This window comes from Paracoccidioides brasiliensis (genome assembly GCF_000150735.1).
Source record: "Paracoccidioides brasiliensis Pb18 unplaced genomic scaffold supercont2.6, whole genome shotgun sequence".
Classification (NCBI taxonomy): Eukaryota; Fungi; Ascomycota; class Eurotiomycetes; order Onygenales; family Ajellomycetaceae; genus Paracoccidioides; species Paracoccidioides brasiliensis.
Window position 1 is genome coordinate 746,057 of NW_011371363.1, and position 13,492 is coordinate 759,548.

A 13,492-nucleotide genomic window follows, 5' to 3' on the forward strand; every position below is an offset into this window, starting at 1 on the left:
ACTGTTCTTTCAATAATTTGCCAAGTGGAGAAGCCTTTAAGCGACCTTTCGACCACAACCTTTCTGAGGACCGAGGAGAAGCTACAATCCCCAATATCATACAGACACCAATGTTGATCAACCTTATCCCCATTTCATCTTAACTAAGGACGAAATTGACTATTCAACGATACTCCCTCCCATGATGAACCTGGATAGATCAGAGCAACTTGGTGGTTCACTATTAAAGTCAGAGATGCCAAAAGCATCCGAACCATTAAATCAGACAACGGGACCCGACTTGTTCGATCTGCTAGAACTCGCTGTCATAGATCCAAATATCGAATTATCTTAGTCCGACATACAATCTCTGAATTTTCCTTAAAGATTTTCCTTTTTGCCGAGGATTGTTACCAAGACTTTGTTCCATTCGAAAGCCATTGTTGCTTGTACAAGGATTATTTTGGATGTACATCTGGACGAATTCGGCGATTTTCAGCTGATCTGATAATTTCCTGTCAAGAACTTCTCGTTCACCGTTTACGCGGAGCCATCATGATAAGCTCAGTTTCTTTCCTTCCCTTTACATTTCCATGACTTTCTCCTCATCGAGACACCATAACTCAGAAATCTGATAAAATACATTTCCAACAACTACCTAAGTTTAATTAGAGTAGAAAGGAATGGAGAGATAAATAGAATGCCAATTTATCATACACTTAACTGTTTTTCTTTATTTGTACTTTCTTCTTCTTCTTCTTTCTAAGATCATGAGACAGGTTGCAACGGTAGAATTGATCTGAAAACTGTGAACATTTGAGAAAGACAGCATATAATAATAATATCAGAAAATTCTCATATTTGTGTTGAATGATGACAAAATTAAAATTAAAAAACAGCTAAAGAAGCTTAAAGCCGACTTTTATAAGATGTGATATTTGATTTTCTGACAAAGAATGAGTCGTGTGTAGTTATTGACAGGGTATAATTCATTGTCAGAGCAACAGATGCTATTATCTTTTCTCTCTCTCTATTTTATCTCTTCTCTTTCTCTTCTATCATTGTTCTATATGTATCTGTTACTACTCTTCTTCCATGTCATGCTAGAATCCCTGCACGAAATAGATAAATCTTCACTCCTTATATCACACATATCATACCTAAGAAGTTCTAAAATTTAAGAGTTCCGCACTTCTGTACAAGTGATCACGCATCTAATACAGGTAAACACAGAGCCACTCACAAAAGGTCTCAGGCTGCTTTTCTTTTAAAAAAAGAAAGAAAGAAAGAAAAAAGAATGAAATAGGAAAAGGAAAAAAAAAGAAAGAAAGTATATTGCGTCTAACCAAATACTTACATGCAGAACATATAACCAGGGAAATTCGACGCCAAGATGTTGCTTAATCTGTCAACATTGATTAACTCGACATCGATCTACGAGGCTAAAACCTGCGGAGACAGAGGACAGGGACTCGTCGCGAATGAGAGCTTTGACGAAGGAGAGTGTATCGTCTGTGAAGAAGTGATGGTCGCCGTGGGGACTCTTGAGACCACGGGAGGTTCAATCGCTTCATATAACAAGTATCTTGCGCAGCAAGTGAAAGCCGTGGCGAATCCGAGTTTCAGTCGCAGGTTCTTCGAGCTTCCCCATCTGCCGAAGGAAAAATGGGGTCCGTTTGCAGCTGTTTTCGAGCGAGGTTCCATCCCAATGCAGATAGGGGCCGTGAGAGGTCGAGTCCTTGGTTTGAGCTCCGCGTACCTCAACCATGCATGTCTTCCAAACGCCCAGCACACGTTGTTTACAATGAAATGCAACGATGACAGGGAGGAGAGATATTTCCTGACCGTATATGCTTGTAAGAAGGTTGCGCAGGGGGAGGAGATAACAATTCCATATGACGTCTTGTACATGGATAGAGCCAGCCGCCAACAGTTCCTCCTGCAGGAGTATGGGTTTGAGTGTGCTTGCAAGCTCTGCGGAAAAGAAAACTCCAGAATTGAGGCTGGGTTTGAACTTATCTACTTAAAGCTCCCAATCATCTTCACGGAAAAGGTAATCGATGCAGAACCGGCAGGTATCCTGCAGATGGCCCACACGCTTTTAGACATACACCTCAAGGCTGAAATAACTGATAATCGATTTGCTCGGATTTGGGAACATTGTGCATTCGTCTGCACGTGGCACTCTGATGAGGGGAGGGCAATGGTGTTCTTGTCAAAGGCTCAGAATGCCTTTCTCAAAATCCAAGGGGCCAACGGCAAGGACTTCTTGCGAATTAAAGAATTGCAGAAAGATCCAATGAAAACTTCGCATTCTGGAAGTACGCAGAGAGGACTCTCTTCAAAAAATGATATGGATATTATCCGCAGAAATCAAGAGCGAGACGTGGAAATCCTGTTCATGCTTGATGCCAATGACCTTGGAGATTACATCAAGCTTTCCGAGTATGAACGGGCGCATACTAGCACAATGGAAGCGGGAGATGAAGGGGATAATTGTGAGAAAAGCTCAATCGTAGATATCGACGAGCTGGTAAGGGAACTCCAGGTGGAAAAAAAAGAACACGATCAGTCTCGTCACCGACATGCCAGCGGCGCTGAAGCTAAGTCGAAGAAAGCAAAGCGCAAGGGCAGTGAGAAATACAAAAAGAAGGCCAGGGATAACGTTGGTGGAGGAGATGTTGATGGTGATAAGAATCAAGAAAAGGGGAAGCAATCCTAGGGTCTAAATTGAACTTCAAGATTAATTCCTTGTTTTCCAGTTTCCAAGGACGTATTTGACGAGCAATTAGAAGTTCCAGGGCAGTTTCAGAATTATTAGTTGTAAATTTGCGTTTTAACCAGTAGCTGTAGCTCAGATTCAGAAATTTATGATGGCTAATTAAGTGGAGCAGTATTGATTCAGAGAACAGCTCTTTAAAACGGATTCTCCTACCTAGATCGTTGGAGATGGGTAAGCATTAGTTATCTTGGATATTTGCTTGAAAACATCACGGACCAGTAATACTATAGCAACTCTGCTGAAGTCATGACTGCTTACAGGAAGCTTAAGGTAAGTCTGGCTGTCTGGCTATTGCGAAGCCCGTCTTAGGAACAGCTGGAACGAAAATGGAACTGAATTTCCTCGGCTCGGGCCGACAACCGACAAAACTTTATTTACATCGGCAAGCCGAAGCCGAAGCTGACACTGGGACCTTAACCTACTTCTACCAAACATGCAAGGGATTGATTCTATCCCCAGATATATATTCAATAACGTTTAGAACAAAGTGGATATGAGAAAATACGGTGGTTATTTTGCCATTAGCACTATAGGTTGATATGCTTTCCGAAGGAGATGAAATATTAAAAGAGAACAGCAGTCATTTAACTTCCATAAAACTGGAGAATTAGGTTTCACCAATTCTCCAGTAGATTGATGATTTCAGAGGTCTTGAGGGAGGCAGTCGTAGAAATCATGGGAGATGGCATTTAATCGAAACAAAAAAGAATGTTTGTTGAGCTGTGACTGCGTAGATTTGCAATGAATCTTGCTAGAGCACAAGTGCCAGAGCTCCCCAACGCCACCAAGTCCAGCTGACCGAATCGAATGTCATTGGAAATATCTGTAAACAGCCCATGTTCCACCTTTGATTCCCCATCTTCGCTATACTTGCCAGACGATAAACCTCAGTGACAAGATTGCAACAACCAAAATCAAATGAAGAGGAAAAAGTCAAAATTGAAAGCAAAACGCAAAACAAGGCAAAAATGGAACAAAAAGCCAAAAGGCGAACCGTGTTCCATCATTTAACAAAACAATAAGTGTCGCAAAACACAGGCCATGGGGTGTTACATTTCATATCCCCCTCTGCTCTCCGGGACGAGATATAAGTATCATAGCCAGTTTTGGTGCAAACGTTGTTGCCTAAGAATCGGGAGCACTACAGTCGACAAACATGATTTGAAGTTCAGATATGCGGATTATAATGGCGTCAGGTAAAGGATACTGCTAACTGCACCTACACCCACTTTCCTCCCTGTGTCTCCAAGCATCGAGTCAAGAAGTTGATATCCTCCCTGTTGTGATCAATGGGATCCGGGCAGTCGCGGTCCCTGGGTGCAAGGCTGTACATGAACAGAATTTGATCTTTGTTAGAAAATTAAGAAGAACTCGAAGAGAGACAGGAAAAATGCACCCTCTGGTGGAATTGTGATTTGCGAGACACTGAATCGCAGTTAAAGGACGATGTTATGTGTTCAAGTCCCACCGTCCAACATCTCCTTTCTATGCCAGCGATTTCCTGAACCTCTATAAAGGATGTTAGGCCTTATTGACCTTTTAAAAATAGATATGATCATTGCCAACATAGTTGGACCAAGAGCTGTTTCTTTTGCCGCTTCTCTTCCAAAGGCGAAAAGTCACTCCCCAATGAGTCTAATTGAGGCCCATGAAATGCCGGCGTTAAGATGATGGCCCCATTTCCAACTTTGGAGGCATATTGAAAACGCAACTTGTTGACAATCATCTGAAAAATAAGTCACGATGGAAGTAAGAATTTTAAGTGATAGGATTGCAAGGCCATGAAACAGGTTGACAAGTTGTTTGGCTGCAGCACCGAACATCGCTATCAGTCGAAACGTTAAACGTGCGATTGGTTAGTTGTTATACCTCGAGGCCAGTTACTAGCAATAAAGAATAGTTAAAATATATCAAACGAGAATAATGTAGAATCCAATAAGTGAATAACTAAATATATTAATAGATCAGCGGTCCCCCCCATTGGCCTTACATAAGATGGCTTAAAAAGCTTAGTCACCCGTTTTGAGCCCCGGGAGCAATTCCATTCGATACAATGCTTCTATGGAGTTGGAATCTGTTCTTACTGATCGTCTAACTTCCACAAATGACTATGTATCTCTCTGCAAATTGCTAAAAGGCTATACTGTCCTTCTCAATCGCCTCAGGGACACTCAAAATCCCGCCTACAACCATGGCGCATTCCAAGCGCAACACCTCCCTCCCCCATTTTACCTCCTACGAACGCTCCCTCCTCCGCTCTACCTGGGGCACCCAAAGCACCCGCCTCTCCCGAGAATCATTCCTCCCCTTCTCATCATGTCGATTATGCCTTCTCCCCGCTCGTTCCCCCGTCGTTGCCTGCGCCACGAACGGAGACATATTCTGTCGCGAATGCGCCGTCAATGATCTCCTCGCCCAACGAAAAGAGATTAAACGGTTAGAGAAAGAACGGGAGCTAGCGGAGCGTGATAGAGAAGAAGGGGAGGGACGATTGGCTGAGGAGGCCCGGGAGAGGGAATTGAGAGAATTTGAAATGGTCAGCATGGGATTAGAAGAGAGGAAGCGGAAATTGGATTCCGATGCAGGTGGTGGGGGAGATGCTAGTCCCAATGGGGAGCTGGCGAGGAAGAGGAGGAAAGGGTTTGAGTTGGATGAAAAGACTATGAGGGATATTGCGCAGGAGGAGAGAGAGAAGATTCGGAAGAAAATTGAAAGAGAACGGGTGAGATATTTCCTCTGCTAGATGGCTTCTAGAATTTTACGATGTCGAGCCTATACTGACGAATTATCCATTTTACTTGCACCATGCCAGATCCAATCATCAAAATCTCAGCTTCCCTCCTTCTGGGTGCCTTCACTCACTCCCTCCGCGTCCAACGGTCCACACGCTAGCAAACCCGTCAAACTAACACCCTTGTGTCCCGCTTCCACCCCTGGAAACAAACATACCTATTCGCTAAAGGGCCTGGTCACGGTTAATTTCACAGAGAATAAAGATGACCAATCTGGCGAAACGATAAGAATATGCCCAAGCTGTCAAAAAGGGTTAAGCAATGGCGTGAAGGCTATATGTACGTTTTACGGTCACGATACTATTCCTTATGCAAAGATCCCCATTGAACTAATCCAAATGACAAAGTGACAAAACCCTGTGGGCATGTAATATGTAAACCATGTGTCAACAAATTCATGACTCCGCATCTCCATCCCGATCCGCATTCTACTGACCTGAAGGATACGGAAACGCACGACAAGGTGCTTTGCTATGTATGCGAGACGGATGTTACGGAACGGAAAGCAAGCAAAGAGTCAAAAGATGGTAAAAAGGAGAAAGAGAATGACAAAATCCGTCCTGGCTTGGTTACGATTAATAGCGAAGGGACGGGTTTTGCTGGCGGAGGTAGCAATATAGCGAAGAAGGCTGGGACAGCTTTTCAGTGCTGATATCTAGAAATTTTCTCTCCTGTTTATGTATTACAGGTATTCCAGCCGCAGCACAGCTGCTGTCCCGGATTCGATTTTCATCACGTAACGAAATACATAATACTGCTTGACGTCAGAATTAATGAACTAGGAAGCAGATATGATTGGATCCCAATATACATCCATGGACTCCCAATACCGGAAAGAAAATGATCAAATCTAAATAAAATTGAAGGGCAAACAAAAGTACGCTATCTTCAATCCCCATTAAATCCTGCGCATACACCCATAACAGAACTAGAGACGTAAGTACGCATCATTAATGCAATTAAGACGAGCGCAATGCCTTGATATCATTGCTACTCTGCACAAACTGCCTGGCAATAATCTCACACTTGACCTCCTGACACAGCTTCTTCCTCCGTTCCGCAGGAAGCTTCGATGCAAATTCCAACCCACTAGCCCTCTCCACAGCCTCCAACGGGACCTCAAAGTCCGCAAGACTCTTCTCGTTCGGAATGTGAGCATTGGGCAGGACAAAAGCACCTAGGCTGACTTTGCCACCAGTAACGCCATCCTCTGCAAAGATAACCTTGTAAAAATGCGTAGGCACAGCAACATTGGGCGGATTCCCGATAACCTCATAGGTAACCCTCCACTTCCCATCCACCGGATCGCGCTTGGGCAGATACAGGGGACCCGTGACAATTCTCACAGACGGATAAACCTTCGTCAGCCGACGGCAAAAATCCTCGAAATGGGCCCAGTAGTCACGATTGAATCCCTCGCCAACCTGGGGGCACATATTTGCCAGCGAGAAAGTGGCGTCCATTGCGATCTGGCTCCATTTGGCGTCTGCGGCTGGCACCTGGTGGCCGCGATCGTAGCCGGAGCGGAAATAGTCGGATAACCGGGCGCGGAAGGCTTGGGGGATTGTTTGTTCTTCATAGAAGTTGCTCTTTTTGCGATCCGCGTTGTTTTGGGCGAGAGATTCGGGGGTTAAGTGTTCGGCGACCCAGGAGGGGTTGCGGGTTCGGCGGTCGAAGGCGCTGGCGAGGGGGAGAGTGATTACGGGGTCACAGACGGGGCCGGGGAAGCCGTATTGGAAAAGGCCGACTGGGTCGACAGGTGAAGCTGTATCGGGGGTTATGATCTTGGGGTGTGGTGGTATCAGGAGTGAGGTTGGTTGCGATGTAGTTTGGGGTGGGAGACGGGTAGAAGGAGGAGGGGTGCCGAGCTGCTGTTGGCGGGTTCTGGAGGAGTATATGAGAGCAGTGACACTGGCTCCGGTCGCTGCACCGGCAGCAGCTATGAGAGCGAAGGTAGCCTTGGACATGGCTGGGGGGGGGGATTTTTAAATTTTTTTTTTTTTTTTTAATTTTGTTTTTTCTTTTGTTTTATTTATTTATTTATTTATTTATTTATTTATTTATTTATTTATTTATTTATTATTTTTTTTTGATGTTTCTGGTTTTTCTGGTTTTTCTTCTTTGCTATGATCGAAGCACAGAAAAGGAATGACAACAGCAAAACAAGAGCAAAGACACAGCAGGAAAGCGATTGAGGTACCGTACCCTTCACCAGCCTTAGATGAAGCTGGATGAAGCCGGCGATGGGCTCTTTTGTGATGGTCAGTTAAGCTTATGGTTACTTGTCAAGCGCTGAGGCAGGAAGAGCCAATCAGAGAGCAGAGAAGGAGTGAAAGTTGCTCTGACCAATCACCGGGCGGCGTGCATCACCGCCCTTTGAAGCCACGTGACATGAGGATGACTAATCACAAGAGCCTCAGTTCGGCAACTACCAAACTAACTAACTAGTTAACTAGTTAACTAGTTAGTTACGGAGTAGTTAGTTAAGTAAACGGTTGGGGTCACCTGACATCCTTACAAATAATAGTGCAAACCACATGATTTAGGCTCATCGGCCTCGGACCTTGCCTAAAAGGGAAGGAGGCAGGGTTACGTTACTTCCTTCCTCCGAACAAGCACTTACTTTTGAGCCAAAAATCCCAAGGAATATTTTATTATCAGCTTATATTTAAATTACAAACGACTGCTCTCTGTCTTTCCTCTCTACCATATCTACATCTATATATATACCGTCCACTTCTGCCCATCAAGGCGTTTATATTATCCATCTTAGACTGTTCCTTTCGCAGCTGTTTTGTATCTTACAGCCAATGCACGGTTTTTGCGTACCAAGACCTGCCGCCAACTGGGGTCCCTGGGTGTGCTGCCGCAAAACAACGAACGACGCGGAGTGGGCTTAGGATCAACAAGCTCTCTGATCACACCACCCATCCTCCTTCCTCCATCAATATGGCTTTGGACAATGATACCCGGGGTTGGATTATGAGCTGTGTCAGTGGTGTTGGTAGGTGATTTGATGCATTCCGGATTGTTTGTTTACTCTCTCTCTCTCTCTCTCTCTCTCTCAGTCAAGCCCTGGTTGCTAATTCGGCCTCTTCCTGCTATCTTCTAGCTTGCGTTCTAGGAGCCAGTATTATTTGCGTGGATCTCATTGCTAGGAACTGCTGTGGCTTTAAGAACTTTAATATTGCAAACAGCAATGTGTTTCTGTCATGTTCCCTGAGTTTGAGCGCAGGTGTATTGGTGAGTACGGGGGTTAATGGATTATCGATCAGTAACCAAAAACTAACGAGCATGAAAGATCTTCACGTCTCTCTACAGCATGCTTCCAACGGCAAAGTCATATCTTATGCAAGCCGGACTCGCTAGCACGGCTGCTAGCTTCGTTCTCATCGGACTCTTTCTAGCTGGGGTAGTCATCATACAACTAGTTTCCTCCTTCATTCATCGCTATATCCCTTCGCATGTCGTTGACTGTATGCACACGCATCAGCACCACGTCAAGGGTCTCGAAGATGGAGTTGATAGTACCGGAGTTCATTATCACTCCCAACCTATTATTGCGGCAATCACGACGCCCACTCCCCCTGTCACCGAACATACCCCGTTGATAGGCCCGGGGACACTCTCTTCTACTCCATCCATGCCATCTCACAGCCACGAAACTCCGCTTGCGAAAGCGGCGGCGCTACCTCTCGCTTCCAGACTAACTCGTAGATTCACGTCGTTTGTCGGTGGGGCCAAACCCTCCTGTAACAAGGACGGACCCTGTTATGGCCTGTCGCACGCCTGTGGGAAGGAGTGCGCTAAGATTATAGATCAGAGGAGCATGAGGCATATGAGCTCCCGAGAGAGCGTTATGAGCGAGCAAGCCCTCGAAGCATGCAGTGGTGGTGCTTCATCAAATATACACCCACCCTCACACCCCACCTCCGAAACCCTCCACCACTCCAGGCCGGTCTCAAGAGACGAAAATACATCCCTCCTAGGTATCCACGGCCTTACCAGCTACCTCGAGGACCCAAACCAACAATCTATAGAGGCTGGAGTGACCCACCACCACCATGTGCCCCAAAACGCGTTCCTATCCATCGGCCTCCAAACATCCTTAGCCATCGCCCTCCACAAGCTGCCCGAAGGCTTCATCACCTACGCAACAAACCACGCAAACCCAACACTGGGTTTCTCTGTCTTCATGGCACTTTCCATTCACAACATCACAGAGGGGTTCGTCATGGCCCTCCCGCTCTACCTAGCCCTGAACTCAAGATTAAAAGCCATGATTTCGTCCAGCCTTCTAGGCGGCATCAGCCAGCCCGCCGGAGCTGGGATTGCAGCGTTGTGGATCTGGGGTGCTGCGAAGGCGACTAGTGGCGATGGCGGAACAGCTCCAGGCACTGATGAGGTTTCCTGGGCTGTTTATGGAGGCATGTTTGCTGCTACTGCGGGGGTGATGACTAGCGTATCGCTACAGCTCTTCTCTGAGGGGCTGGTGTTGTCGCATAATACGTCTCTTTGCATCGGATTTGCGGTGTTGGGGATGGGGATTTTGGGGTTCAGTTTTGCATTGACTGCATGAAAAGGATGCTCCAGGAGACTCTCTCTCTCTCTCTCTCTCTCCCTCTTTTCTTTATTTGAGTTTCCTTTTGACTCTAATTCGCGTACCATTGTGTCCTGTTCTGCTTTGGCGTTGGCATTAGCATTGTTGGATTCAATGGTTATGAGCTACGTACCATATAACGTGGAGTATTCATGAGCAGGTGTTATCAGTTTATCTTCAAGCAACCACCTTTTTTCACCCCTTCTTTTTTGTACGAATTCAACGTTAAAGACTCGAGACTACTGTATCCGACATGCTTCATCAAACGAATATTTGAACCTGATAGTTAAGATTGCTAGGTGTACATGTTATAATTTCCACCGAAGGTCTGGTTAATCGTGGATACAAGTAAAAGAAGGCAGAGCGCCACATCCTCTGATAAATTGCCAGTGACGGTGAGACAACCATGTTCAACATATTAATGAAGACCTCAATCATCCTCGTTGCACTCATGAATAAGCAATATTCTCCCATCCATCCACCCAGCTCCTACTTCTCCTTCTCCCTTTCCCTCTTCCTCGCAAGATACCTCTCCCGCGCACTCTGCACATCCCTCTCCGTCTTCGAACTCCTAGTCTTCTCCGCCAGTTCCTTCGCCTTCTTTTCCTCCTCCTCTGCTTCCTTCCGCATCCTCTCCTCCAACTGCGCAGCCAACATCCCCGTCTGTCTCGCTCGCTGCGCCGCACGCCCAGACCCACCAATCTCCAAACCACCCCTTCGTCGGTCCGCACCACCCCACCCAGATTTCTCAGACACCGTCGCCATCCTCGCCTTATTAGGCTTATGCACAACATTCAATCCAGCCGTAAGAAGCTCTCGCTTATCAACAATCTGCCCCTCATCGTTAAGAATAATATTGGCGCCCCGGGCGTTCAGTTCCGCTGCAATCTGCGAATCAGTCTTCTCGTCCTCATCTACTTCCTTCTCCATCTCCTTCTCCCCAGACGCTGCAGTTGCAGCCGCCTCCGCCGCCCACCTAACCATCTCCTCATGCCTCTTCTCATCCCGCTCAAGCATATTCTTATAAAACCCCACCATCCCCACCCCTTCCCTCCTCCTCTCTTGCTCTTCCCTCTCCCTCTCTGCCTCCTCAGCCTCGATCCGCCTCGCCTCCTCCTGCTGTGCCTTATACGCCGCCGTCACAAACTTCTCCTTACCAGCATACTCCTCGCCTTCAGCTTCCCGTTCGCGCTGGAGTTGTTTATCTCGTGCGCGCAGCTGGTCGCGCTTACGGATCTCTGCGCTGCGGAAGAGGGCGGTCATGTATTTGGGTGTGGAGACCGCTTGTGCAGATGAGGAAGAGGTTGTCGAAAGCTTCTTGACGTGGAGGGAGTCGTAGACTGCATCGTAGTCGTAGATTGTTGAGTCGAGGGATTCGGCGGTTTGGGCATGTTTTTTACTGCTGTGGAGGCTGGAGAGGTTTGTGTAGTTGAGTGTTTGGGGAGCGGGGGATTTTCTTTTGGAGTTGGCGGGTCTTTTGGATGAGGGTTCATCGCTGGGGAAATTGCTGTCATCGTTCAGGTCACCTATGGTGGTGATTTCGACGGAGCCATTGGTTTCTTTTGGTCCATCGCCGTCTTCGGAGTCTGAATCGAAGATTGTCTTTTTGCGCTTTTGCGGGTTGACCGTGTTGGCCTTGGGGAGGGAGACGGGTTGGGGTTTCTTACCGGGGAGGTTCAGGCCATGAGAGAGGGTTGGATGGGACATTATGAGAATAATCCGGTGGACATGCAATTAAGCAGATATTATAGTGTCAAAAACCATCAGTCAATGGGATGATGAAAATATTAATCCTCAGGCCTCTGATACAGACTTGTATATCGTATGAGAAAGCTAATCTCCATATTTATCACATGACTTGCCTCCCCGCCCGCCGCCGGGAACATATGTTAACAGTTTAAAGTATTCATTCATTCCCGGAAGCGCATAACTAGTTATTTATTTGCTGTTCGTGCTTGAAGAACACCTACAACGGTTAAATATTCCATGCGCCAAAACACCCAACACACACTCACATGTCACATCCCACATCCCCTTGCTGTAAAACTAAGCTAAAAGAAAAAACTAAGCGGGATGTCATATTACTTCACAATTCTCTCCCCAACCGATGTCCCGCTCTTCAGCCATTCCTTCGGTACCTCCAAGGCGGGCGGAGATGGCGTTGCCCGCTTCTACTTCCCAGACAATGCCCCGTACATGAACCAATTCATCGTTCACGCCAGTCTAGATATAGTCGAGGAACTACAATGGTCGAACGGCGCCATGTATGTTCTATTCCATCCATAGGACATCATAGCCCATCACAGTCCAATCGCTCATCTCAAATCACACATCTCCATCAACCTACACCTCTATTTTTGCTAAGACTGCCCTCTATATACACAAACTAACCCCTGCATCACAGGTACCTAAAACACATAGACACCTACCCCCCAACCTCAGCATACATCTCCGCCTTCCTCACCGGCTCAGGCGCCCGCTTCCTCCTCCTCCACCAACCTCCCCAGGCCTCCTCCGCAACGGCAGCGGGAAGCACATCCAGTCCCCTGTCAGCCTCCGCAACACCTACAACGTCATCCCGCGCCACCTCGTCATCGATAGCAAATAACCCCACATCGCCACAGACGGAAGAGGCTATCCGTCAGTTCATGAATGAGGTGTACGAGAATTGGGTGAAGGCGGTGATGAGTCCGTTTTATAGACGGGGGATGGAGATTACTAGTCCGGTTTTTAGGGGGAAGGTGGCTGCGGCGGGGAGGAAGTGGTTGTGAAATTAATTTTTTTTTTTTTTTTTTTCTTCCATTTCACTTTTCTTTTGGATTTCAATGGCTATGTGGTGCTTTAGGTATTGGGCTGGGGCTGGGCGTATTTTTGCAAGTAAGTGTTTTATTTTGCAAGCGTTTCCATCTGTTTGTTTGAGATGGTGTGACTTGATTCTAGGGAGTTTCCTTTTCTTCTGTCTGTCTGTTTAAAAAAAGGGGAACATGGATCATCGTGGTTGGTTTTGGATGTGCCTTTGGATGCGAGGTAGCAGCAGATTGTGTTTGAAGCATGGTATTTTTTATATGTCATAGATACCCGAGCTTTCGATTGCTAAGAAGGTCAGATAGAACAGTTACCTCATTGCCACAGTCAACATTGCCATACCCATGAAACAAAAATAATTTATAACGACTGAAAGAAGAGTTCTCTTGTACAGTATATAACAAAAAGGTTCAAAGACCCCAAACGAGAAGTGGAAGAAAGTAAGTACGGTCCCAAGAACAAAATGAGAGAAAATAATAGGGAAGACGGTAGAGACGTCCTCTGTATAACAAACACAAATATAGACTGAGAAAT

The 13,492-nt window shown here is 46.3% G+C and overlaps 6 protein-coding genes across 6 annotated transcripts; 4 read left to right on the top strand and 2 right to left on the bottom strand.

Moving 5' to 3' along the window:
* Positions 1–1,372: 1,372 nt before the first annotated feature.
* Positions 1,373–2,701, top strand: PADG_05319 (uncharacterized protein; the record flags this gene model as incomplete). Its single annotated transcript, XM_010762386.1, has 1 exon — positions 1,373–2,701. One exon carries the CDS (start codon positions 1,373–1,375, stop codon positions 2,699–2,701), a length of 1,329 nt encoding a protein of 442 aa, XP_010760688.1.
* Positions 2,702–4,952: 2,251 nt separating this feature from the next.
* Positions 4,953–6,205, top strand: PADG_05320 (uncharacterized protein; the record flags this gene model as incomplete). Its single annotated transcript, XM_010762387.1, has 3 exons — positions 4,953–5,483; positions 5,574–5,832; positions 5,901–6,205. 3 exons carry the CDS (start codon positions 4,953–4,955, stop codon positions 6,203–6,205), a joined length of 1,095 nt encoding a protein of 364 aa, XP_010760689.1.
* Positions 6,206–6,512: 307 nt separating this feature from the next.
* On the bottom strand, positions 6,513–7,520 carry PADG_05321 (ribonuclease; the record flags this gene model as incomplete). The annotated part of the gene is made up of 1 exon (XM_010762656.1): positions 6,513–7,520. One exon carries the CDS (start codon positions 7,518–7,520, stop codon positions 6,513–6,515), a length of 1,008 nt encoding a protein of 335 aa, XP_010760958.1.
* Positions 7,521–8,502: 982 nt separating this feature from the next.
* Positions 8,503–10,132, top strand: PADG_05322 (Zn(2+) transporter ZRT3; the record flags this gene model as incomplete). Its single annotated transcript, XM_010762657.1, has 3 exons — positions 8,503–8,557; positions 8,666–8,796; positions 8,855–10,132. 3 exons carry the CDS (start codon positions 8,503–8,505, stop codon positions 10,130–10,132), a joined length of 1,464 nt encoding a protein of 487 aa, XP_010760959.1.
* A 510-nt stretch (positions 10,133–10,642) lies between these two features.
* On the bottom strand, positions 10,643–11,860 carry PADG_05323 (uncharacterized protein; the record flags this gene model as incomplete). Its single annotated transcript, XM_010762658.1, has 1 exon — positions 10,643–11,860. The coding sequence occupies one exon, from the start codon at positions 11,858–11,860 to the stop codon at positions 10,643–10,645; it is 1,218 nt and encodes a 405-aa protein (XP_010760960.1).
* Positions 11,861–12,226: 366 nt separating this feature from the next.
* PADG_05324 (TRAPP subunit TRS20) lies at positions 12,227–12,924 on the top strand (the record flags this gene model as incomplete). Its single annotated transcript, XM_010762659.1, has 2 exons — positions 12,227–12,417; positions 12,558–12,924. The coding sequence occupies 2 exons, from the start codon at positions 12,227–12,229 to the stop codon at positions 12,922–12,924; spliced, it is 558 nt and encodes a 185-aa protein (XP_010760961.1).
* Between the last annotated feature and the right edge of the window lie 568 nt (positions 12,925–13,492).